The following is a 24,475-nucleotide window of genomic DNA, read 5'->3' as shown; positions in this document are numbered from 1 at the left end:
TTTATAAACCAGAAGGTTGCAGGTTCGATTCCAAGGTAGACTTAAAACAATGGTACTTGGCCTGAATTGCTTCAGCACACACCCAGCTCTATGCTATGTGTCCGGGATGTTGCCTCAGTACATTTCCTGCTGGATATTATGTAAAAAAAAATGCAAAGGAAGTCGCTCTGCTCAAGAGTGCCTGCAATGTAATGAACACACAACACTGTACAACTTTATATAGTCCGTTTATTACCAATGAAGCCATTTCAATAAGAACATTTAATTGCATTGAACATTGCATTGTCTGTAAAATACATCATCTTCACGAAGTTACCGTTAACCAATTATCTCAGACTCTCAATCTTCCCCCCAAAAAGATTATGTATATTTTACAAAATTCCATACAGTTTTTTTTGTTAGTTTTTCTTAAATGTACCTTGTGGAGGGAGAAGACTGGGAGAATGACTGAGGAGCTCTGGTATGGCCCAGGTCATAACCACACGGGGACTTCAGCTCAAATTTAACGAGTCTTCCTTCAGTTAAATCCTTGAGATTTTGCAGAGGCTGTACATTAAATAAACTGCAAAAAATCCAAAAAGCAAAATGTCTGAAGCTTAAAGTGCCATGCTCCTAGCGCTCTCTTTGTGCATTATTAGTGCAGTCATACGTTAATGTAGTTAGTCCTCAGCTTTTTATGCTTAAAAAAGAGAAGGGGGGGGGGGGAGTTCACGTACAAACAAAATAGCCAGGGAAAAAAAGTTAAAGTTAAAGTTAAACGTTAAAAGTAAAGATTTCCAGTTATTCTCTGTACAATGCCGCGCTCTGGCTCTGGAGCAATGTTGCTAGACCTGAGACAGGCTAAAAATGCGCTCGGCAGACTTGTGCATCCCAGTAACCGTCCTAGTGACCGTCGCCGTACAGGGCCCGTGTGGATTATGGGACGGTACAGTCACAGCTCTCCCGCCTCTATTCCAGCGCACACTCTGCGTCTTCGTCTGCTTTTCGGTTCGAGGAGAGGACCTGAAAATACGACCCGCGGTACGACTGGTACAGCGGAGCGCTTCCCCGCCTGCCTTCTCATGTGTCTGCCAAACACCCACATATCGCCCCCTTGAGGAAATTAAAGACACAAACGTAAGTAGCAGATGAGACTCCACGATTAATACACATCTTATGCGCTGACAGAAAGCAGAAGAACGAGAAAAGCAGCCTCCCGGGAAAGGATCCTGTCTTTTGAAAACGCACACCGCTCAATCCCAGCTCCTTGAGAACCGTGGAGTAGTGCAGAAGTCCAATCAGTGTCGCTCCTCGAGGGTAGAGACTCCTCCCATTGCCCCCCCCCCCCCCATGCGATACTAGTATAGAGAAGGCCGAGCTCCCAGAGTTCCACAGTTTTGTAGTTCCAGAATTCCAGACCGAGGGCGGAGTCTCCCAGCAGTCCTTGCAGTCGCACGTGCAGGGTCCAATGTTTGCTGCGCTGGCAACAGAGCGTGCCCAGTGTGAGACGAATTTCGACTGGGTCAGAGGGGGGCGGGTGCCGTTTTCGATGACAAGGCGGCAGCTTGCGGTGCGCGTATCCCAGAATGTTCCATGGGCTAGGGAGGTGGGGTGGGGGGGAGGAGAGGGGAGGGGGGGGTATCACAGTTCGGTGGGGCACGTATTGCGATCCTTGCAGCAGAAATAATGCACTACCACACCATTGGGGTACCTGGCAAACGCACTGGAGACAAAAGAGAAAAACACACAGGCTTTAAAAAAACCGTACGAGCTGAAGAATGTTAAAACTGCACGAAAACAAAAAGAAATCGCTCGACATCATCACCTTGAGAACATCCTTTTTGAATTTGGCCAACAGTGACACACACTACCAGTCAGACAGGAAAAAAAACTGATTCAGAGTCCCCCGGAGTTTTACAGAAGAGCGCTTACTGCTCAAAGCAATATTTTCCTGTTGGGTTTTGGGTTTGCTCGCCGTGGAGCCTGTCTGTGTTCAGACCGCAATTAGGCTGAGCTGCTAGCGTGAGCGGCGTCAGACCACAGAGTGCGAAACGCAGCGAGCCACAGAAGGAAGCGGGCTGCGATTCATCACCAAGCCGCTGCAATATGAGCTAATGTCTTATAGTAAAAAATAAAAAAATATCTCGTTATCTCGGACCCACAAGCAAAGTGTCCGTGATGTCATGGCCATACAGCTTAAATGACTTCCTGGTGTGGAGAAAGTGTTAAGCAAGGTAAGCGGTATTTTAGGAGGACAAGACGAGACGCAAAAGAACCCAAACTAAAATTTTTCTTTGTTGGGTGATGTTCCGGATGCTATGGACTGCCCCTTCAGAAACACAATGCAGCTAGACGCCTAGATTCGATTTTTAAGATTATTAAACACGTGAATCGTTTAAATGTAAATTGCTAAGGGCATTAACGTACTGGCGAGCCGTCTTTATCACATTACATAACATGTATTACACACACAGTCCACCCAGGCATGCAGATTATCTTACATTCAGTACACGGTACTACTTTACTATTATGAATATATTTTATCATAACTGTCCGTGGCTGTAATGAAGTGCGGTTCAGCCTAGCCGCGCTGACGCTCTCCACTCCGCGCTAGCTGCTGTGGATGGGAGCGATTTTAACGTGATGCTAATGTAGCGCGACGCGACTGTGTGTTCTCCTCCGGGGAGGACCGGCGGCGGCGGCGTGTAATGGAGGCTTAATGGGACGGCGGAGGGGTAACGGCTCAGGAGGGGAGGAGGAGACGGCTCGAACGCACGCGCCGCTAACTCCCCCGCACCGACGACGGAGCGCCTCGCTAAGCTCGAGAATTCCAGAGGCCAAGAGGCGGTCGGCAGTGAAACAACATCTGCTCCCCCAGTAGGTATCCCGCACCCCCCCCCAACACCCCCCGCCCCCCCACCTCCCGGGGGCGCGTTTCAGAGACAGTTTACCGTTTTCCAGCCATTACCCAAACGCTCAGCGGCGTCTGCGAGCCGCTAGGAGCCAGGCTCGTTTCATGCTCGCTCTCTCCGTTTACCCGGGCCGTTCGGCTCAGAGGAGCGGCGGCTCTCTGCGGACGAGCGGCGAAGCTCCGGATTGTTCCGGAACGTGAACCAACTGCCATCTGACTGCCGCCCCCTCGCACTCCGCAGACCGAACCCGGATCATCCGGGGCTCGAACCTCACCCTCGCCCTCACCCTCGCCCCCTCGCCCCCTCGCCCCCACCCTCGCCCCCGCCCCCTCGCCCCCTCGCTCACCTGTTCCCGATCTTCTTCTTGCACACGCGGCAGGTCTTCTCCTCCGTGATGATGCACTTCACCTGCTGGTGGAAGATCCGCTCCTCCTGGACCTATCAGAGACCACTGCTTAACGTTCATGAGGAAGGGCCTCAAATTCACGCTCGTGACAAAGAGGCCTTGGGCTACGGTGTGTTTGCTATCCGCTCAATTTTGATGGTAAAGCATCACAACAAATAAAATCACGCGCGCGCACGCACACACACACACGAACACACAAACACACAGACACACAAAGAATGCTTCATGTGTGCATGTGCACACACGCACACAAACACACGTACACATCTACACACGCAAACACACACACACACACACAACGATGCATGTGCACAGACATACACGCACACACACAGAACAATGTATGCGCGCGCGCACACACACACACTCACCCGCAGGAACTCGGCCTGCAGCAGGCTCTTCAGGACCTGATTGAAGCGTTTCTTCTGGGCCTTCTCCTCCAGCACGCTCTCCAGAAACACCCGGATCTCCTGGATTTGAGTGTTGGCCGGGAGCAGGTTTATCGCCTGGGAAACGGAGGAGGGGGTGGGGGGGGGCACAGAGTGGGTCATGCTGGCGCGATTCTCAGTGAGCGCGCGCTAGAGACGGGGGAGGGGGGGGGATCTTTGCTCTCCTGCAATTTCACGGGACACACGCTACCCATTGTGCTGAGCTCATTTCGGGTGGCAGACGCCTGAATGTCCCATAACTTGGTTTAATGGCTGCTTTCCCCCTTTAAGGAGCCTCTGGGCGCACAGCCAGGCCCACGCTCAGAGGAAATGAAAGCTTCAAGCAGCCAGAGTCATATAACATGAGCCCAGGGTGTGCCACATGCAGTGGACTGTCCCAGGTTCGAGCAGCCAGAGTCATATAAAATAAGCCCAGGGTGTGCCACATGCAGTGGACTGTCCCAGGTTCGAGCAGCCAGAGTCATATAAAATAACCCCAGGGTGTGCCACATGCAGTGGACTGTCCCAGGTTCAAGCAGCCAGAGTCATATAAAATAAGCCCAGGGTGTGCCACATGCAGTGGACTGTCCCAGGTTCAAGCAGCCAGAGTCATATAAAATAAGTCCAGGGTGTGCCACATGCAGTTGGCTGTCTCAGGTTCATGTAACATAAGCCCAGGGTGTGCCACATGCAGTGGACTGTCCCAGGTTCAAGCAGCCAGAGTCATATAAAATAAGCCCAGGGTGTGCCACATGCAGTGGACTGTCCCAGGTTCAAGCAGCCAGAGTCATATAAAATAACCCCAGGGTGTGCCACATGCAGTGGACTGTCCCAGGTTCAAGCAGCAAGAGTCATATAAAATAAGCCCAGGGTGTGCCACATTCAGTGGACTTTCCCAGGTTCAAGCAGCCAGAGTCATATAAAATAAGCCCAGGGTGTGCCACATGCAGTGGGCTGTCTCAGGTTCAAGCAGCCAGAGTCATATAAAATAACCCCAGGGTGTGCCACATGCAGTGGACTGTCCCAGGTTCAAGCAGCCAGAGTCATATAAAATAAGCCCAGGGTGTGCCACATGCAGTGGACTGTCCCAGGTTCAAGCAGCCAGAGTCATATAAAATAAGCCCAGGGTGTGCCACATGCAGTGGGCTGTCTCAGGTTCGAGCAGCCAGAGTCATATAAAATAAGCCCAGGGTGTGCCACATGCAGTTGGCTGTCTCAGGTTCGAGCAGCTCCCCGGGGCTCATTATGCTGGTAACTCGATCGTAGGGCTTTTTCAATGAGGGAGAGCGCTCGTAAGTCACAGTGCTGGCCAGCAGGACCACACACTGACTACGCCACAGACCCACACACTGACTACACCACAGGCCCACACACTGACTACGCCACAGACCCACACACTGACTACACCACAGGACCACACACTGACTACGCCACAGACCCACACACTGACTACACCACAGGCCCACACACTGACTACGCCACAGACCCACACACTGACTACACCACAGGCCCACACACTGACTACGCCACAGACCCACACACTGACTACACCACAGGACCACACACTGACTACGCCACAGACCCACACACTGACTACACCACAGGCCCACACACTGACTACGCCACAGGCCCACAGGTCACGGGAGGGCGAGTGTATTAGTGTGACTTTGGGTTGTCAACAGTCTCCAAAAATGCCTTCTGATATTCAAACATCTGCCCAAATGTGTAACCGTTTGAATATACTGCATAAAATATATCGTTATATTTACATATGATTAAACGGCAGAGCTGTCCACCAATATGCACACATTCACCGGGTTTATGTGCGATGGACTCTCGGCGTGGACGACGCGGAGAAGACGCGGTGTAATTTAAATGCTGCCTAATTTCCACCGTCTTCTGCCAAATTCACCGGTGCAAATTCCTCAAGACGCAGCCCTCAAATTTCAAAGAAAATTCTTTAGACAGCTCTGCGCCCTTTTGTTGAATTTTTCCCTCCGGAGAGCCGCACGAAATCCAGGCGCTTTCCTAACACCCCCCCCCTCCTCCTCATGCGCTCAGGACAGGTAATCTCCGCTCTGGCGGCTGGCTTAAGGGTTTCTTTTCCGCCATTGTGCTGCAGCTTTAGCGCCGGCTGGATCTGGATCTGGATCGTTTGAGCGCAAACGCCGACCGGAGAGGAAGAGATTTACGGCGGCGAATGAGAGACTAAGACGGGCGAAAGACGTGGTTTCAGCCGACAGGAAGAGTCTGAACGAAAGGGCACAAATTAAAATACGACTCTGTTTACGCGCTCTGAGTCTAATTCCACTTGAATGAAACTCAAATTTTTTTTTGTTTTTTTTTGGCAACTAAAATTTTGTTCCTGTTGTGACAGGGAAAGCTTTCCTAGGCACTAGCAGGTCCAAGGGGTGTTTGCTACTACTAGAGGTGGGGTTTGCATCCGTGTAGGGGGGGACCAATCGTATTCCCCCCCCTCCCCCCCCCGCACACATAATTTCTAAATCGGTCCCTGTTGAAGAGATCTACTGTCCCACAGGTTTTCACTCCAACCCCAACAGAGCACACCTCATTCAACAGCCAGAGATCTCTAGAGAAGCTAATCGGTAGAATCGGGTGAGCCACCATTAGGCTTGAAGTGAAAACCTACAGGACGGCAGACCTGCGGGGACAGGGTTGGGCAGCCGGGCTCTCGTGTGACTGGCGCTGAGTGGCGCCCCCGTGTGGCGCTTCCCGTGTGGTGCGCCCGGCGTTGGTCCGCAGTACCTTGGTGGTGTTGAGCTTGCTGTGGTGCAGCTCCAGCACCTGCAGGGCAGCCTGCAGGTTGGCCTGCGGCTCCGACAGCTCCATCTTAATGGGCCCCAGGCAGTGGACGTCCGGGGGAGACAGGTACATGCGCAGCAGCGACAGGTACACCTGCGGGGGGGAGAGACGGGCATCAGGCGTTGGTTTTGTACCCTAAAGGTCACAGGTTCGATTCCCGGGTAGGACACTGCTGTTGTATAACGAAGCATTGCTTGAATATATATCCAGCTGTATAAACCGATGCAGTGTAAATGCTGTGTAAAAAGTTGAATGTGTGAATCACTCTGAATAAGAGTGTCTGCTGAATGCCTGTAATGTGATGCATCACCCACGGTCAGTGGGTACGTTACCCCCCCCCCTCCCCACACACAGGGACTGTTTGTTTATATGCGGCTGAGTACACATACGGACGTCCATTTTTAGCACAGGCACGGAGGGGGCCATACTCACATCTTTACTGCCATCTGTCTCCCTGTCATAATGCTGGTGACAGTACCTTGGGGACGACAGAGCAATGCGATTTAATAAACTGTCACATTTATTACATTAAAAAAAACATTTTTTATTTTTTTTAAAGCGATTACTCATTAAATGGCGGATGCCAGATAAATGGTCTAATATTACTTGGACAGGAAAAAGCATGATAAATCTGTGGCAAGAGTGATTGTGTTCAGTACCGCTCCTAGCTTGTGAGCATGCTCAGAACGGTGTGTCTCTCAGTGGCGAAAGTGACAGTGCAGCGGTTAGCAGTGTTGAATCAATAGTGAGAGCCTTGCTGGATAGAGCTCTTTCACAGTGGCAATGGCCCAAGTGTTTTTCTATACTCTATGAGAGAGACAGGAGTTCCGCCAATCACGCGATATGTCGCTAAGAACCAGTACAACAACGCCGGCGGTGATTGGTGCATACTTTCTCGCTACTTCCTGGCCGAAAACCTACAAGGAGCCAGGTGTTTTGAAGCCGAACAAAATCCACCAATCACCATTCGTGTTGTTCAACTGGTTGTTACCAACATGCTCTCTGATCGGTGGAGCTCCCATTTTTTCTAGCAGCAAGGTGACATCACGGCTGCCTGATCCCAGTGTTACGGTGATGCTCACTCCTCGGCCATGCGGGTGTCCTTCAGCACGTGCACGTAGATGAAGAGGGCCTGCTCGTGCTTCCCCATCCGGCCCAACAGCAAGGCCCTCTCCTCCAGCAGCCCTGCAGAAACACAGGCACACGCACACGACATTTAATCTTATCTTTACACCAGCACGCACACAGACACACCATACACACACATCACACGCACACACACAGACCCCACAACACACACGCCGCCACGCACCACACGCACAGCACAACACATGCACGCACACAGACACATGCACACACACACACACAGACACAAACACATGCCCAGACATAGACACACGCACACACATAGGCACACAAGCACACACACGCACACATACACACGCGCACGCATGAGGTAATGCCAGTATGAAGTACAGGAAATAGCGTCGTGGGCACATCCAACCCAGACTGGGCTCTGGTACAGGCCAAAATAACCAACTAAAAGTAAGAAAGAAAATAAGCCTGCACACATACATACTCCCAATTATAATAGATTACTATTTATTTTCCATTTATTTATACAATAAATATACTGCCAGTTATGATAAATAAATGTATTACTGCAGCGTTTCGACCAGCAAGGTGTTTGCCTGAAGACGACGTTGCCAGACATAATGTTGCAGTAATAAATTTACCTATTTGGCAGCATATATCTCAGTGTGCACACACAATTTTCTTTCTTACTCTGAATGGCAAATAAGAGTCATCTGACTGGAGCTAAAACGGGATCATTGCTCCAGTTAACCTGTATGTTCGTTTGCCCAGAGACTAATAATAAAATGTTGCTGTTAGATCAATAAAACATGCAGAAATGACCTACTTCACACGTTTTTTTTTTTTTCAATCTCTCCTGAGCAAGAACCACAACTTCTGTTTCAGGCTTTAACAGAATTTAAAAAAACCCCACTTTGATTAATCGACTACACGCCGTAATTAAATTTAAACAGGCGCAAAGACCAGCACTAATCAGGGGCAGCGACTACTTCGGCAGATCCCTGTGTATTTATGTCTCTTTCGCCATCTACTGGTGAAGTGAAGGAACTGGCTTGAGCTAAATAAACTAAATGCAAGTCATTATCATCACACTTCTGCTGTGATTAACTGTCCGTCTGACATCAATGGGCAGAAATATGATCAGCATACAAAATATTTTTAAGCAAAACCGCAGTCTCCATAAATCAAACGCTTAATAAAAACAAACGGAAACGTAACGATTTATTAACGAGTCCAACTTCCATACATAAAAAGTGGGCGGCAACACACGCGTGCGCACACACACACACACACACAAAAACTGCGCTAGAACATCTTGCGGCGAAACAAATCATTCCCAGCTTGTTTTTTTATCTGTTCCAGATTGGGCGTACCATGCCACCACTCCAGCACTGAACCGTGGGGGGGGCAGGGGGGGGGGCGGGGCTTCCACAGGATGAATGCAGCAAACCCCGCCTCCACACACACCCAGCTGCCTATATAAACAGCGCTGAAATCATTTAACTAATCCCTCACCCCAAAGCCGTGCTAAGAAAACAAACATTATAATCATGAACGGCCATGTTGAAGACAGAACTTCCCACACATATCAACGCCAGGCAGCCCAGACAGTTCTGCTAACACGCGCCCTGTTTCCAATAAGTGGCATGTCAGGAAAGTATGTAATCTAAAAATTACATGCAAGAACACATTATTTCCTATTATAACCCATGAAAATGGAGCTAGAATGAGCTCTGTTCTGTTCTAGCCCTCTACCAACAGAAGTACACTCGCAGGCCCCCAGAGAGACTGCCTGTTTATTTACACACGCTATTGGCTGGAAATAACCCATGTGACCTCTTCTCTGCACTCAGCGCAGTCGGTCGACAGCCCCTGCGTTTACATGGGAGCCTAATCCCCAGGCCTCCTGAGAGACGCAGCTATTAAACCGATTAGCACAGTGACGGTGTGCCAGATTACACCCAGGACCGAGACCGATGAAGGCCTGTCATAGTCACCTTAAAAACCGCACACACAGCCTGACCATGCCCTGACCACACCTGACCCCGCCCGGAACACGTCCTGAACACGTCCTGAACACACCTGACCCCGCCCCAAACACACCCAGACCCTGCCCAGACCAGGCACTGACCCCGCCCTGAACACACCCAGAACCTGTCCAGACCCTGCACTGACCCCACCCTGAACATGCCCTGAACACGGCCAGACCTCACCCAGACCCCGCCCTGAACTCGCCAAGACCCCACTCAGACCCCGCATTGACCCTGCCCTGAACGCCACGCACAGTCTCACCGTCGAAGGGGAAGTCACTGATGAGCCTGGCTGGCTCGTAGCTGGAAGAGATCTCCAGGAAACTCAGCAGCTTGTTCCTGAACTCCCCCAGCTCTCCCTCCTCCTTCCCAGCAGCCACTGGGGGTTCACCTGAGGGAAACGGAAAAAGATGGCTGTGAATTAGGGTAAAATACCTGCCAGTTTAGTGCTCCCAAGTGAAATTTACTGGCTGCAAAGGAAATGCGCAAAGACAGTGAAAACTCTTAGGTGAAGTAGGTCTTTGTATATGCACAGGAAGTCTAGATCAGTGGTAACCAACCCTGCTCCTAGAGATCTACCATCTGGCGGATCAGTAATTAATCCCTGTTCCAGTGTGAAATTAAGATCAGAGAGCACGCAAACAGCAGCCCTCTCTCCTGGACAGAATTACATCACTTGTAATGGCTCAATGGCTCGCAGCAGACTAACTGACCCTAATTTGGCACACCTGACTCCACTAAATAGCAGCCCAATGCAGATCTTTAGCTGTTGAAAGAGGTGCGTCTTGTTCTGGGTGAAATTCAATGCCTACAGGGTGGGAGATCTCCAATGCCACCGATGGTCTAGGTTAATGTGACTGTGCCCTCAGGACCGCGCACTTCCTGTGACCCACAGGAAGTGCACGCTGACGCCCAGGTGCGCTCACCCTCAGGGAGAGAGTTGAGGTACTCCTTCATCAGGCCCTGCACCTTCTCCAGGTAGAGCTGGATCAGGACGTTGTGGAACTCGGGGTCCGTCTCCTCCCACACGTAGATGATGTGCTCCAGGTACGGCACGGCCAGCTCCCGGAAGCCCTCCTTCAGGAAGCTCAGCACCTTCTGCCTGGGGAGCGTCTCCACCTCCGGCAGGTCCTCTGTGAAGATCTGTCTCACAACACACACACACACACACACACACACACAGACACACACACACACACAAACACAAAAATTTCCATTTTGCCAGCTATTTTATAAAGCTTCATTTCCACAGCAGGAGGCAACCTAATAACCAAGTAACTCAAGACGATTAAAACTTCAATTAACTCCCTCGTAATGAGGAATCTTTCCTCAGACATCTTGCGACGATCTCTTGCACGAAACCCAGAGAACGCTGCTCAGAAGGGGGACTAGAAGCCCTGAAGCTCTAAAGATCTCCACACATCTGGCTGACTACAGGAAAAAAAAAACCCTGCTGAGCCTTCCAAACCCATGACCGTTTTTTTCCTCATCGAGATGAACGAGGGCACACTGGCCTGACACTCGCATGACATGTCCCTGTACCGATCGGGCTCCAGGAGTGCGCCAGGAGAACAAGCAGACACCCTGGCAGGCAGGGAAGCAGCTCTCTCGCTTTCCTCTCCCCTTTCCAGGGTAAACAGAGACCGGGTCAAACTGTCCGTCAGCACCTTTTCTGTGACGTTGTTTACTTCGCACAGAAGATTAAATTATTCTCAGCTGGTGTTCTCCGGCAAGCTCAGCGTTTAAAGGGTCTTTGGCAACAGCCAACCAAGACTCTCAAAATGCTGAATCTGGGGGAATGGCTCAGTATATACTATACCACCCCCCCACGCATCGCCTATAGTTGGCAAGATTTGTTTTCTTAATAGGACAGTTCACTTTCTGGGTTTTTTTTCCATATTCAACCTCACCGTAGAAGCATCTTTGGAGTATAACTCCTATATAACTCCTGAACCCCCCAAACCTGCCACTGCAAAGCCTGTAGTTTGTCAGAAACTTCTGGAAATATCGAAAATATCCTTAAGCAGGAACAAAACTGCCTGGGGGAACTGAAAAAAGAATACTAAAACTGAAAGGACATCAAAAAAACCTCAGAAAATCAACTATCCTTTAAAGGCAGTAGGGACTAATCCCACAAAAATCCCACGAATCCCACCCAGAAGATCCAAGGGGTGCGACGCCCATGTGCATTAAAATGAACATGCAAAGCACTATGGGATTGCTGGCTCACTGGCTCCAAAGTCTCCAATTTTGAGGGAGCACTTCCTGTTCCCTGGAGTACTTCCTGTTTCCAGGAGTACACTGGAGGTGTGGTTTTAACAGTCACAGTATCAAGCTTTGTGCCGCGTATCTGCAACTTGGTGACCACGAACCCTATCCCCCACCCCACCCCACCGTCATACAGAAACGGGAACCAAATAGCAGATACGAATCTAGCATCCTGCGCATTTGAGTTCACACTCCTCCTCCTCTCCAGGTACAGCTTCGCACCTTCAGTCCGTCCTCAGGGCAGATCTTCAGCACCCAGGGGGAGAACTCGAAGATGATGCCCAGGTTCTCCATCCCTGGAAAAGGCGGGGGAGAAGAAGGTCAGCTCGGAGGACACCAGAGGCAACTGCGTACGGATGGGTGGGGCCAAGGTGGGCCAATAGAAACCCAAATGGTATATTGGCCCCGCCCAATGGATGGCTGGATGTGGGCGGGGCAGTGGCCTGGATGTGGGCGGGGCAGTGCGCAGACGTACCAAGCCTCTGGAGGTACTGCACTGTCCGCTCGTGACCCTTCAGCGGGGAGTTGGCCTTGGTGGACTGATCCAGCAGCACCTGCAGGGCTGGAGGACATTTCACAGTTAAAGAGGAAGGACAGAATCTGAGGAAGAAGAGGGAAGTGGGAAATGGGATATGGGAGGGAAAGGGTGGGAGGATAACGATCATGTGCATCACATCTTCTGTACAGTATAAATTTTATTTGACCGTCAAATTTCCCTGGTAACAGTTGGTTATCCGGCGAATCAGTTAATTAAACCCTGTTCCTGTGTGCAATTAAGATCAGAGAGCACGAAAAACAGCAGCCGTCTCTCCTGGCCAGAATGACATCACCGCGACGGCGTGCGGCAAGACTAATTAAAAACGCAGGCCGTAAACAAGAGCGAACTTGTTACAAAACAACAACAACAACAGCGTAATTACTGTAAACATGACCTGAGAGAGTTCACAGCCTACCACATGTTAAATGTGAACATTCCCCAGTGCTGCCGAGTGTCAGTGTGAACAGACCCCGTGCTCCCGAGTTCCTAGTGTGAATAGGCCCCCCCGGGGCTGTCGAATCTCACGGAGAATAGCTGGCCAGTGGCTTCAGCTAGATGCCCGCTTGAAACAGGATGTGTGTGAATCCCAAGAGGGATTTTTCTCCTGAACAAATAGGCTGTATAAAATAATGTCCTAGCTACTCAGTGCCAGTGTGGACAGTCCCAGTGCTGTCGAGTCTCAGTGTGAATAGTGGGCCATTAGCTTTGGCTCGATCCCCCCGGAAAGGGGGATTTTTCTCCTGAACAAATAGAGGCTGCATAAAATAATGTCCTAGCTACTCAGTGCCAGTGTGGACAGTCCCAGTGCTGTCGAGTCTCAGTGTGAATAGTGGGCCATTAGCTTTGGCTCGATCCCCCCGGAAAGGGGGATTTTTCTCCTGAACAAATAGAGGATGCATAAAATAATGTCCTAGCTACTCAGTGCCAGTGTGGACAGTCCCAGTGCTGTCGAGTCTCAGTGTGAATAGTGGGCCATTAGCTTTGGCTCGATCCCCCCTGGAAAGGGGGATTTTCGCCTGAACAAAACAGCAGCTGTGGAAAATAGTGGTCCAAACCGCTCAGTGTCAGCGTCGATTGTTCTGTGTGTCGTGGCAACCCCTCACCTTTCTGGTGCAGCCCCTTCTTCTCGTAGAGGATGATGAGCTCGCTGTACTTGTGGGCCTTCTTCAGCACGTACTCGCTCACCTCGATGTGACAGTGGTTATTCTCCAGCCTCAGGAGGGGCGACACCAGGGCCACATTAGTCTGGGAGAGAGGGAGGGGTGGGGGGGAGATAACAAGAGAGAGAGAGAGGAGGGGGAGACGCAGGGAGAGGGGGGGAGAGAAAGAAAGAGTGAGGAAAAGGGAGACAGAGAAGGAGAGAAGTGCAGTGAATCCACTGCTTTTCCTGCAGATGTTAGGAGATGCTCTGTTTTGTGGGTCAGAGATCCAGTGAATAAGACGTTCAGTGGGTATAGGGGCTCAGTGGGTACAGGGGCTCAGTGGGTACAGGGGCTCAGTGGGTATAGGGGCTCAGTGGGTAATGGGGCTCAGTAGGTTCTGGGGTTCAGTGGGTAGTGGGGTTCAGTGGGTATAGGGGCTCAGTGGGTACAGGGCTCAGTGGGTAAGGGGCTCAGTGGGTATAGGGGCTCAGTGGGTAATGGGGCTCAGTGGGTATAGGGGCTCAGTGGGTATAGGGGCTCAGTGGGTACAGGGGCTCAGTGGGTACAGGGGCTCAGTGGGTACAGGGGCTCAGTGGGTATAGGGGCTCAGTGGGTATAGGGGCTCAGTGGGAATTGGGGCTCAGTGGGTATAGGGGCTCAGTGGGTATAGGGGCTCAGTGGGTACAGGGGCTCAGTGGGTAATGGGGCTCAGTGGGTATAGGGGCTCAGTGGGTACAGGGGCTCAGTGGGAATAGGGGCTCAGTGGGTATAGGGCTCTTACGTGCAGATAGCACTTGAGCAGCGTGGTGTCGATGATCTGCAGCAGTTTCTTGCGGCTCTTGATGGTGGGCGTCCCCTCCATGAGCGGGGAGGTGGTGGACGGGTCCGAGTCGTTCAGCTGCTTCACCAGGTGACTGCGTTTCTGTAACACGCACACGCACACACACACACACACACACGCACATGCACGCGCACAGAAGGGCGTGTTAACAGGGCGCTGTTGTAAAAGAGCATGTGGGCTCAGTCAAGCTGCCCTGCATATAAGAAGGTTCATAAATAAATAAATGAATAAATAAATAAGTTTCACTTGGCGCACTTGGCACAGCTCACCTGGGTCAGGTAGTCGATGAGCGCCAGGTGGGCCTTCTCCAGCTCAGCGCCGGACAGTGTGGGGAGGGGGTTGGGGTAGTGCAGCTGCTTCCTGTAGTCCGTGGGCAGGAGGTCTGGATACAGCCCAATCACATGGGTGGGGTCTGCGGGGGGGGGGGGGGGGACAGTATCATCCGTTACCCGTTACCTGTAACTGCCATGCCATTTACTCCACGCACAACACACACACACACGAGCTCCCACACACACACGCTCCCACACACACACAACACACACACACACACACACTCATGGTGCACAGGGAGTCTGATTAAATCCATTTGCACAGATGTGCAAAAACACACGGATGCTTCTGCGTACCAACCATGCGTGCGCATCAGAAAGACTGATCTATTTAACCAGGCTTCATAAGCAAATACCAATGGCAGGTGAACAGGCAGAAAGCTACTCATTACATTACATTACAGGCATTTAGCTGACGCTCTTATCCAGAGCGACATACGTTGTATCCAATTACACAGCTGGATATATACTGGAGCAATGCAGGTTAAGTACCTTGCTCAAGGGTACAACGGCAGTGTCCTACCGGGGAATCGAACCTGCAACCTTTAGGTTACAAGATCAACTCCTTAGCCATTATACTACACTACCGTGTAGCAGCTGTGTACTCTACCAGCAGAGGTAAGACAGGTGGACAGGTCAGCGGCTCACCCGTGCCCAGCTTGGCGAACACCTGCATGGAGTCGTCGAAGCGCTTCTGGCAGAAGAGGTCGAAGGCGTACAGGTTCTGGATGTGGTGGATCTGCTGCCGCTTATCGCCGTCTGAGTCGTCCTTCATCTTCTGGGAGCGAGACGGACAGTGGATCACACAGGACAGAAGGACAGGGAGACGGGAAGGCCAGTCTAACCGCACACCCCTCATCCATCCATCCATCCATTATCTAACCTCCATCCATCCATTATCTAACCTCTATCCATCCATTATCTAACCTCTATCCATCCATTATCTAACCTCCATCCATCCATTATCTAACCCAGCGTTTCCCAACCTTTCTCCGTCCATGGCACACTTTCCAAATTTATAGAATCAGATAGCATACCACTCTGAAGAGTGAGCGACATTCTGATGTTGAGGTCAACAGAATGTTCTTTGGGGGGTTTTAATTAAGCGATATGCATTTTAATTAATCTCATTTGGCTTTTGTTAATGGAATTGCCCATTTAAGTTTTTTTTAATTAATTTGAATTTGTACTTTTGTACTGGCCTATCCCAGCATGCATTGGAGTGAGAGGCAGGAATACACCCTGGACGGGTCGACAATCCATCTGAGGACACCCCTCATAAGGATATCACTATTTAATTGGATATCAGTATCAAATTAAATAGCTTGATTTCTGACTCATGAGAAGGGTGTGCTTAAACATGAAGTGCCAGAAGCCTGCAGTCTGGGCATTCACTGTGTGCACTTCTGCTGAAAGGCCCACAGTAATTGGCTCAGAGCGTTTGCATCTAATCTCTGGTTTCTGAATCAGAGCGAGTCTCCAGTGCGCCGGGGCTTGTGATTGGCTCCTCACCGCCAGCTGCAGGGCCAGTTCAAACTGTTTGTCCTGCAGGAGCTGCCGGTTCTGGGTTGCTATGGAGACGGGCACAAGGCGCCACACAAAATGGTTGCTGGCAACGTACACGATATTGGGCCTGAGGGAGAAAGAGAAAAGACAGAGAAAGGGAGAGGGAGAGAGAAAGGAAGGAGAGAGAGAGAGAGAGAGAGAATAAACCCGGAGGAAAGAGACGAGATCCACTCAGACAAAACAGCAGCTGAATCGCAGCTTCCGAACGGCAGTGACAAGTCTGAACAGCTGATAGACAAACAGCCTCCGCTCAGCTGTCTGTAAATACACCCCCGCCCCTTCTCCTCCTCCTCCTCCCCCTCCTCCCTCACCTCCCCCACCTCCTCCTCACCCAGCTGAGGTGATGAAACGAGGCCTCTGGAGCTCCACGCTCTGCACCAGGAGCCGGGGTTCGAAGGTGCGGATCTCCACGTAGCGGGGAAGCACGGCGATGATGTAGGGGGGCTGGTGCTCTGTGGGGGGGGGGGGGGGAGCAGAGCGACAGTTATCTCAGTACTACAAGGTGTAAATCAGCTAAAGAATGATCAGTGAGTACAACAGCTTTCCAGCTCATTCAGTAGAGGCAGAGACCGCTGGTGTATTTAGATACAGACTTGACGCTGTGCTGGACACTCTCTGGATCGTAGGTAAATATTATAGCTTGTTCTCTGCTCACTCTGTATGCTTTTTTCTGCCAGTGGGAGAGGAAAGATGAACAAGGCAAGATTCTGGACATAACCACCGCCCGGGCCAAGGCTTCTGGCACCGGGAAGGATAACCGCCAACCAAAGCAAATAAACACAAAAACACCGCCCCAAGGAATTTAAAAGAACTTCATTACCGCACAAATAGAGCGTCTTTCTCTCGTACCGAGACCAGCAATGTAAATGCGAATCCCTGTGACGGAAGCTTCCGGAAGCCCTCCAGGCCACGCGGGCAGGAGGAGATTCGGCCGGAGCCTCCGAGGGCCAGGGAGGGGGACGGATTAGACCGCGCGGGGAGGAGGAGCCCCAAGGTCATCGCGATGCGTGACATCACAGCGGAGTCCTGCCAGAGCACCCGTCCCACGCCTGTTCAGAAAGGCCTCCGGGGGTCCGGCGGTCCCCCCTGGTCAACGTTAAAGCCCAAAAACCGCAGCGAGCGCCGCCGCCCCCCCTCCCCCCTCCCCTCGCCTTTAAGACAGCAGGCGTCCACATGGAAAAGATTTCCATTTGTTTCCAAATTACCGAGAAACAAACGGCGGTCCAAAGCCCCGCCGCGCCCGTTTAATTTCACAGCGCGAGACGCGTTCCGCGCCTCGAAAGCTGAGCTGGCTTGCGTCTCGCTGCCTGGAACCCAATTTTTCGGCAGACCGCAGATATGTGCTCAGCCTATTAACAGCTGAAAGACAGGGAAGGGTGTCATCGGCTTCACAGTCTCTAAAATTAAGATTTAAATAGGTTTCAGCACTAGGGCTTTTTCAGGACTTACTGCCAAGCCCACTGAGTAAGATGTCTGTCTGTCTGTCCCTGCTCTCGGCTAGATGGATGGGCGTGGCTCCACCGTAAGCAAGTGATGTCGTTATTCACTCAAACCCCGTCACGGAGGGGGAAACTGAGAACCACTGCCTCTGCTGGCCATTCGCGGTACTGCAGCCGCAATTGAAATTTTGGCGACACAGGGCTTCTGGGCTCCAGGTTATGTCCATTTGTTTAAGCCTCTTCTGTTTCAGGACAGGGCGCTGTACGAGCAGTTGGGAAACAAGCGCTGTATCGCTACCAACCATAAAATAGCCACCCCGGGCGCTAATTTGTTTAGCGCTAACTAGCACAGCTTAGAAGCTGCACATTGTCCCTGTCAAATAAATGAATGAAATCTAAATATATTGCCCATCAGCGAGAGGGGGAGTCTCCTGCAGATGGCATGGCAACGGTTATTGGTCCGCAGTGCTAGTTTAGCAGAAGCAGCATTTTGGGGGGGGGGGGCAGGGTCACTCCACGTCCTGCCAAAGTCACATTCCCCATTCAGTCAAAACCGAAGAAACTGCCAACGGTTGGCGGCTACACAGAAAACCTCAGCTCCCAAGCCTCCATTTCACTTTTACACTCGGCCATTTCTCTATTCAAACGAGCCGGAAATGGGGAAAAGTGATTAAAAAGGCTCGCGTCCGCTCGCTCGCTCGCTCTCGTTTCATTACAGAAGCAGACATGGCCCGTTAGCATCCGCAGCCCGAGAGACGGGCAATTTACCGCCGTTATCGCTGCGCTCCGAAAAGGAGCGACACGAGCGTGCGCCACGAACCCACCCAAACCAGGAAACGGGCGACTGGATAAACAACACAGGAGCGAGCGAGGGAGAAAGAAAGGGACAGAAGAGAGCAAATAGAAGAAAGGGCTCTGAATGAATGGGTACCGAACAAGGACGTTTCTGTTAGGAGCCCCCCCCCCCCCGCCCGCGCCCCCCTCCTACTTCCACCCCCTTGTGAACATGACCTCAATTTCCACTCACTGCGCACTGTAAGCAAGGATGCTGCCCTTCATTGCAAACCCGCCACGGAGGGGAAAATTGAGAACCACTACCTCTGCTGGCCATTCACAGTACTGCAGTCACAATCCGAATTTCGGTAACTCAGGGCTCCAGGTTATGTCCACTCGTTGTCATCATAATTTAAAGTCGTTATGAACGCTGAGGTACTTGAGCAAATCTATAGCATAACAAGGTAAGCAGGCCAACATGCAAACAACAAAACCGAATCTACTGCATATGGCAGGGATCCTTACCCATTGCAATAGGTATGTCCGTCCAGTTGAGGGCGCACTTTTGGGTGCAGACGCCTTCCTCGTTCAGAACCACGGTGAGGTCGTCCTGACCAACTGCCACTTTCCCGTCGGCCAATGGGGCGACCAGCGGCTCCAGCTGCTTCCCCGTAGGGAACAGCTCTTTGATGGAGCCACGCCCATCCATCTAGCCGAGAGCAGGGACAGACAAACAGACATCTTACTCAATAGGCTTGGCAGTAAGTCCTGAAAAAGCCCTATTGCAATATCCAAAGACAACTTTCACCCAGATGTCCAACATTTCAACAGCCTGTCTTAGCTACTCTGTTTATGTTTAAAGGGACAGACCTTCTCTTCGGGAAATTCGCTTTTTGGCTTTCTCACCCATTCCTTTCTCATCCCTGTGCGTCCAGCACAAAAATATTAGCCAATATTTACGGGCCACATGCTAACTGCGCTACCGCTATGAATGGCAGCAAGTGCAAGCAACGTTAGCTCCGCCAAATGAAGTTCTCAAAAAGTTGGACTATCCCTTTAAGGACACTGGTGTATGACTGAACCCCCTAGCACACGTTAGCAGGGGTTTTGTCACCCCTCTCTCCCTCTCGGACACGGACCAGGTAGAGGCCCCTCCCCTTCCTGTACTCACCCGGATCAGGTAGTAGTCCCGTTTGAACCCCACACAGATGGAGTTCTCACACCAGGCCATGGACTTGGGAATGTCTGGCGCAGCAAAATCCCCCTGAGTCACAAAAATTAACAGGGATATACAAAGTGTGCATCCACAACAACGCCATCCATCACATGAGGCCTTGTGCTTTTTCTCCAATCACAGTTTTTAATGTAAGCGAAACAAAAGGACGCACAGCAAGCGCAAGAACAGCGTCCATCTGAAAAGACAGTTTCATTTGAAATTGCTGTTGTTATGGTAACGCCAGTACCGTGAGAGCGTATTATTTAGGCTCCCTGTTAAACGGTGGTTTGACCGACTACTCTGCACAACCGCTGGTTATGAAACGTGCCGACTGTGCCTTCTCCACGGCAACACTGCACTGCACTGCACTGCACTGCACTCTCTGGACAACAGCCTCTGCCAAGCTCCGTAGTGTAAAAGATATTTAACAGAGAATACATGACTTGCTCTATCCTGTCCCTGAAAGACTTATCTTCAACCTCCTCCTCCCCACCCCCCACCCACCTGCAGCTCATGGAACTCCCTGTCCTTCCAGTAGTACAGCTGCAGCTTCTTCTTCACGGCCACACACATCCTCAGTTTGGCCTCCCCGGAGCTGCCATGCTACAGAGAGAGAGAGAGAGGGGGTGAGAGAGAGACATGGAGGGAGGGAGGGAGGGAGGGGGGGGAGAGAGAGAGAGATAAACAGAGAGAGAGACATAAATAGACAGACAGACACACAGAGAGAGAAAGACAGAAATTAATTCATGAACGACCACGGCATGCTTTTTGTTTAATTAACCTTCTGTTTATTGGTGTGGCTTCATTTGGCATGTTCTAGTTTTTTGTGACAAATTCCACCCGGTAAGGAAGCACGTCCACCTCAGAATCAATAAATATTTTTCTGCAGTGCATTTCAAGGAATCAGACAGTGTGTACAGCACTGATTGGTTAAGACACGTCTGATCTTTTGACACGTGATCTAAAAATGGCTCTGAGCATGATCTGAGCTGTTATCATCATTCTAGCATACATCCGTAGTTATCATTATATCCACGACACTTTCAGTCATCTTAAACTGGAACCATTTTCAGTGCGAGAATGAGCCTGACCAGCCACACTGACCTGCAAGTCACATGCAAAGAGGGAGGCTCCTTTGGCCTTTGACACGACAGTAATCTGCTGGAAGGTCAGGAGGTCATGGACATGGATGTTGTTTTCTGTCAGAAGGCAAGAAATAAAGTGTAATTCAATCACAGTCAAAAAATATCCTTCCACAACCAAATAGCAATGTTTTTGGGCTTCCCACTTGTATGAGATGATGTTTACAGATGAATGCATCATTGATTTTGTAAAATTATTTGTAGTGTTGCAATCCAACAAATTGGTCTTTTATGAAGAGGACACTGCATGTGGAAACACTGTTTGAGATGCATCATTTTCTACGCATTTTGTCTGTATAAACAGTCGCTCTCAGGAAAGAGTACTAGGCAGAAGTACATGCCAACACACAAGCAAAGTTCTTAGCAATATCAGCAGACTGACAATAGAATTAATTGTACATAGCATTAAGCTGAAGGTTAGAAATTAATACAGAAATATGTTGACAGCGACAAAAGAAAGAACAATGCCAGAATTAATTTCTCTTTTAGTCATTTTTCATGACTTTTTCGCATGACTACTTCCCATGACTAACTGACCACTGGCAACTTTTCTAAGCATTTTCAAGAGTAGTGGAAACCTTGACTTATGAAATATCATAGTTTTGCTTCCCCACCCTTTGAGACAAACCAGACGTACTTACCCAGTAGACTGACCAGGATCTTGTACTGAGACACAACAAACAGCTGTGAAACAGAGACATAGGAAATTAGATGAGTTTTAAGACTCTAGTCAATAACACTGATAGAGGCAACCTACATCAGATCAGGAAAAAGACTCAACCGCACACAGCAGCTTTTGATTGCTCTATGACCTCATTGTAATATACCCCACATTCCCATTATTATTTCACCAGATAACCATTTTAACTGGTCAAGGCGGTGGTTTGTATGAGCGTAAAACCTTCTGCACGTGCTGAAATCTTTAGCAGACTTTCTTATGCTGTGATATTTTTATGTTTTCTCTACTGTAATTCCACTGGCCTGGCCATGTTTTAAAAGTATAATATCTGCAGTTGGGCCATCTGTGACAGGTTCAAAGGGGTTCATTTACTTTCTGGAGTTTTTTTGATCAAATCTGATATGATCAAGCTTATGTTTTTGATTGGCTCAACCGGTTTTGTTGAGCCAAGGATATTTTAGATACTTACATAAGTTTCTCATTACCTACCAGCTTCACGATGACTAGTGTAGTGGCATCAACAGGTTTGTGGTTTAAAGCAAGACAATACACACCAAGAAACTCCAAAGCTGTTTGTACAGCAATGTTATGCTTCCACGGGCTACACATACGAACACATTAAAATCCAGAAATTGAACCATCCCTTTATGCCATTATAACTGCAGTTATTATACATTAATCCAAAAGTTGTTATTACCGACAAGGAAGAAGTTACTGGCAATACCTTGATGAGCAGTTAATCAAATCATGATTTGAGACAGCTAGGAGTCAGCAATAAAACCAAAATACTCCAAAGAAAAACACTTGAAATGGCAGTCTGTGCCTTTTTGTATTTAGCAAGCAAACCATAATCTTATAGGCACACGAACAAGTATTTTTGGGCTTGCATTCCAATCTGCAATTATTCAGCTGTCAGCTGACTCCGCCTTCAGGTATTGTGTTTCTCAGACACAGCTAGCATCTTTGGAACGGTGAAAAATGCAAGGAATGTCAAGGTCACATGTTCATATACCTCAGGAATGACAACTCAAAAGAGCAAGTGGCCACCAGCCACCTTGGTTACCTGCTGAATTTTCTTGGAGAAGTTCTTGTTGGATTTCTCCAGTGTCACTTCAAACCTGTTACTTGCTGCAAAAACAAGGCAGACGAGGACACACAGTTGGTGACTTGCCTCCCTTGATCACCTCTCTCCTGAATGCCACACAAGGCCTCCAGCTGGAATAATGCCTTGATTAGATAACTGTCATAACTGGCTGCATCAGTTCACTTCAGTGTACAGAACACTGGAGGCTTTGAAGTGAAATGAGGAACCTTCAACTGTAACATCCTTCCCCCTCCCCTCCCTCACATGCCTTTCCCTCACCTGCATCCTTCTTGATGCGGTAGAGCAGTAGATGGCCTGGCTTGGTCCCGACAAGAAGCCAATCCTCTGCAAAATTCACATGCTTGTGTTAGCGCAGCAAACCTCAGCCTAAATCTTGACATGGAATTAGGCAGAAGAAACTGCATACGTTGCGAATGATTTAACGTACAGTATATACTAAGTTAGAAATGATCCTAGACACGCTTTATCCCCACCCAACCGTTTTTAAAACAGTTTCAATTTTGTTTCTGCTGGGCAGAAGCATTAGTCCGGGTCACACACTGCTCCATTAGGCGATTTGGACATCTCACAATTGTTCCGCGTCTACTGTCAGCCGTTCAAATTGACTAGATAAATCACTGTATTATATTTTAGCGTTAACAAATAGTTGTTTTGACTATGAATCGTCCAACCGCAGCAAACGGCGTTCCATTTGCTAGCAGCCCGTCAGGTCAAAATGCTGTTAAATCGAAAAAGCCAGCAACCAGTTAACATTTGCGATTTAATCAGAGACCACTAGTCAATATAATTATCTAGTTGCCCAGCTAGCTGGTGGAATCATTTTATTCCATAGCAATGCACAAAAAATTTCAGACGTCTGAAAAAGAACCCAAAACTTTCCAAAGACATAACGTCATTGCATCGCCACTGTCTCACAATCTAGCTAGCTAACGCTAGCTGTAGCCATCAAGTACAACAGTAGTATATGATAGTTAGTTGTACCCTGAGGCCTGTCCGAGAGAGACCACCCAGAAAAACAAACTCACCCCAGGCCGCTAGGCAGTCGATCTGAAGCGGCAGCTTCTCCAAAATAGGTACTGGCTCATACGCGTCGTGCATTGTGGTGCCGTTGGTTCGCTAGCCAACTAGCTAGTTTGGTAGCTAGTCGACTAGCTAGCAAAGTGGCGCTCGATACAATAAGAGAAGGAAGTATACCAAAGCTGTGGCGTCAATTAGCTGGCTAAGTCCTCGGCTAGCTAGCTTGCTAGCTTTGTTGTATATACCCGCTTCGATCCCTCTGAACTGGACAGCAAAGCGTACACGACACTTATTTTGAATTAGCCTCTTCTGGGTCCGAGAGATCGAAGAAAATCATCCGGCACTGCCCTTCTCCGACTCTCCGTGTAATCACATGAGCTCCGACTGTTGTGGCTGTCCAGCGTCAAAAGGTGTGTGCAACAACGTCTGTCCGGTCAAAAGAGAAAGCTTGTCAGTTAGCTTGTTTGCAAACTATCGAGCTATAACGTTACAGGAAATGTCAGCAACATAGCCTATATTTTTAAACAGGAGCTTCCTGTCATTCGTGACCTGCGCCAATAATATCCCGAATCACACTGACACATACAGACGAGTCCATGACAGGCAGGTGACTCGAGTCGCAGCCAGCACACTCACATGGGGCGAATTAGGCACTCGCAGAAAACAAAGTAGGCCTACAAATGATTTCCAAATAGCACAGCTGTGCCTTTCTTCCTATGTGTGTAGTTCAGGTAACGTCCGCT

The 24,475-nt window shown here is 49.7% G+C and overlaps 1 protein-coding gene across 2 annotated transcripts; it reads right to left on the bottom strand.

Annotated features, from left to right (window-relative positions):
* Positions 1-211: 211 nt before the first annotated feature.
* Positions 212-24,381, bottom strand: vps39 (VPS39 subunit of HOPS complex). Of its 2 annotated transcripts, none has more exons than XM_064313084.1 (24): positions 23,741-24,381; positions 22,974-23,039; positions 22,674-22,738; positions 21,573-21,615; positions 20,894-20,988; positions 20,294-20,392; positions 19,745-19,837; positions 19,099-19,282; positions 16,692-16,812; positions 16,307-16,427; positions 15,443-15,572; positions 14,732-14,874; positions 14,403-14,543; positions 13,583-13,724; positions 12,417-12,503; positions 12,164-12,237; positions 10,600-10,816; positions 9,936-10,064; positions 7,631-7,733; positions 6,981-7,026; positions 6,492-6,641; positions 3,669-3,803; positions 3,238-3,329; positions 212-1,702 (listed from the first exon to the last, which is right to left on the bottom strand). In XM_064313084.1, exons 1-24 carry the CDS (start codon positions 23,811-23,813, stop codon positions 1,621-1,623), a joined length of 2,631 nt encoding a protein of 876 aa, XP_064169154.1. In that variant the 5' UTR covers positions 23,814-24,381; the 3' UTR covers positions 212-1,620. The 2 variants fall into 2 exon arrangements, with proteins under 2 accessions (XP_064169154.1, XP_064169229.1); XM_064313159.1 differs by having other exon boundaries at positions 15,443-15,569; positions 23,741-24,380.
* Positions 24,382-24,475: the final 94 nt, after the last annotated feature.

The sequence above is a fragment of the Anguilla rostrata genome, chromosome 1, assembly GCF_018555375.3.
Source record: "Anguilla rostrata isolate EN2019 chromosome 1, ASM1855537v3, whole genome shotgun sequence".
NCBI lineage: Eukaryota > Metazoa > Chordata > Actinopteri > Anguilliformes > Anguillidae > Anguilla > Anguilla rostrata.
The sequence above is the reverse complement of the archived record's forward strand: the minus strand, read 5'-3'. Positions and strand labels throughout refer to the sequence as shown.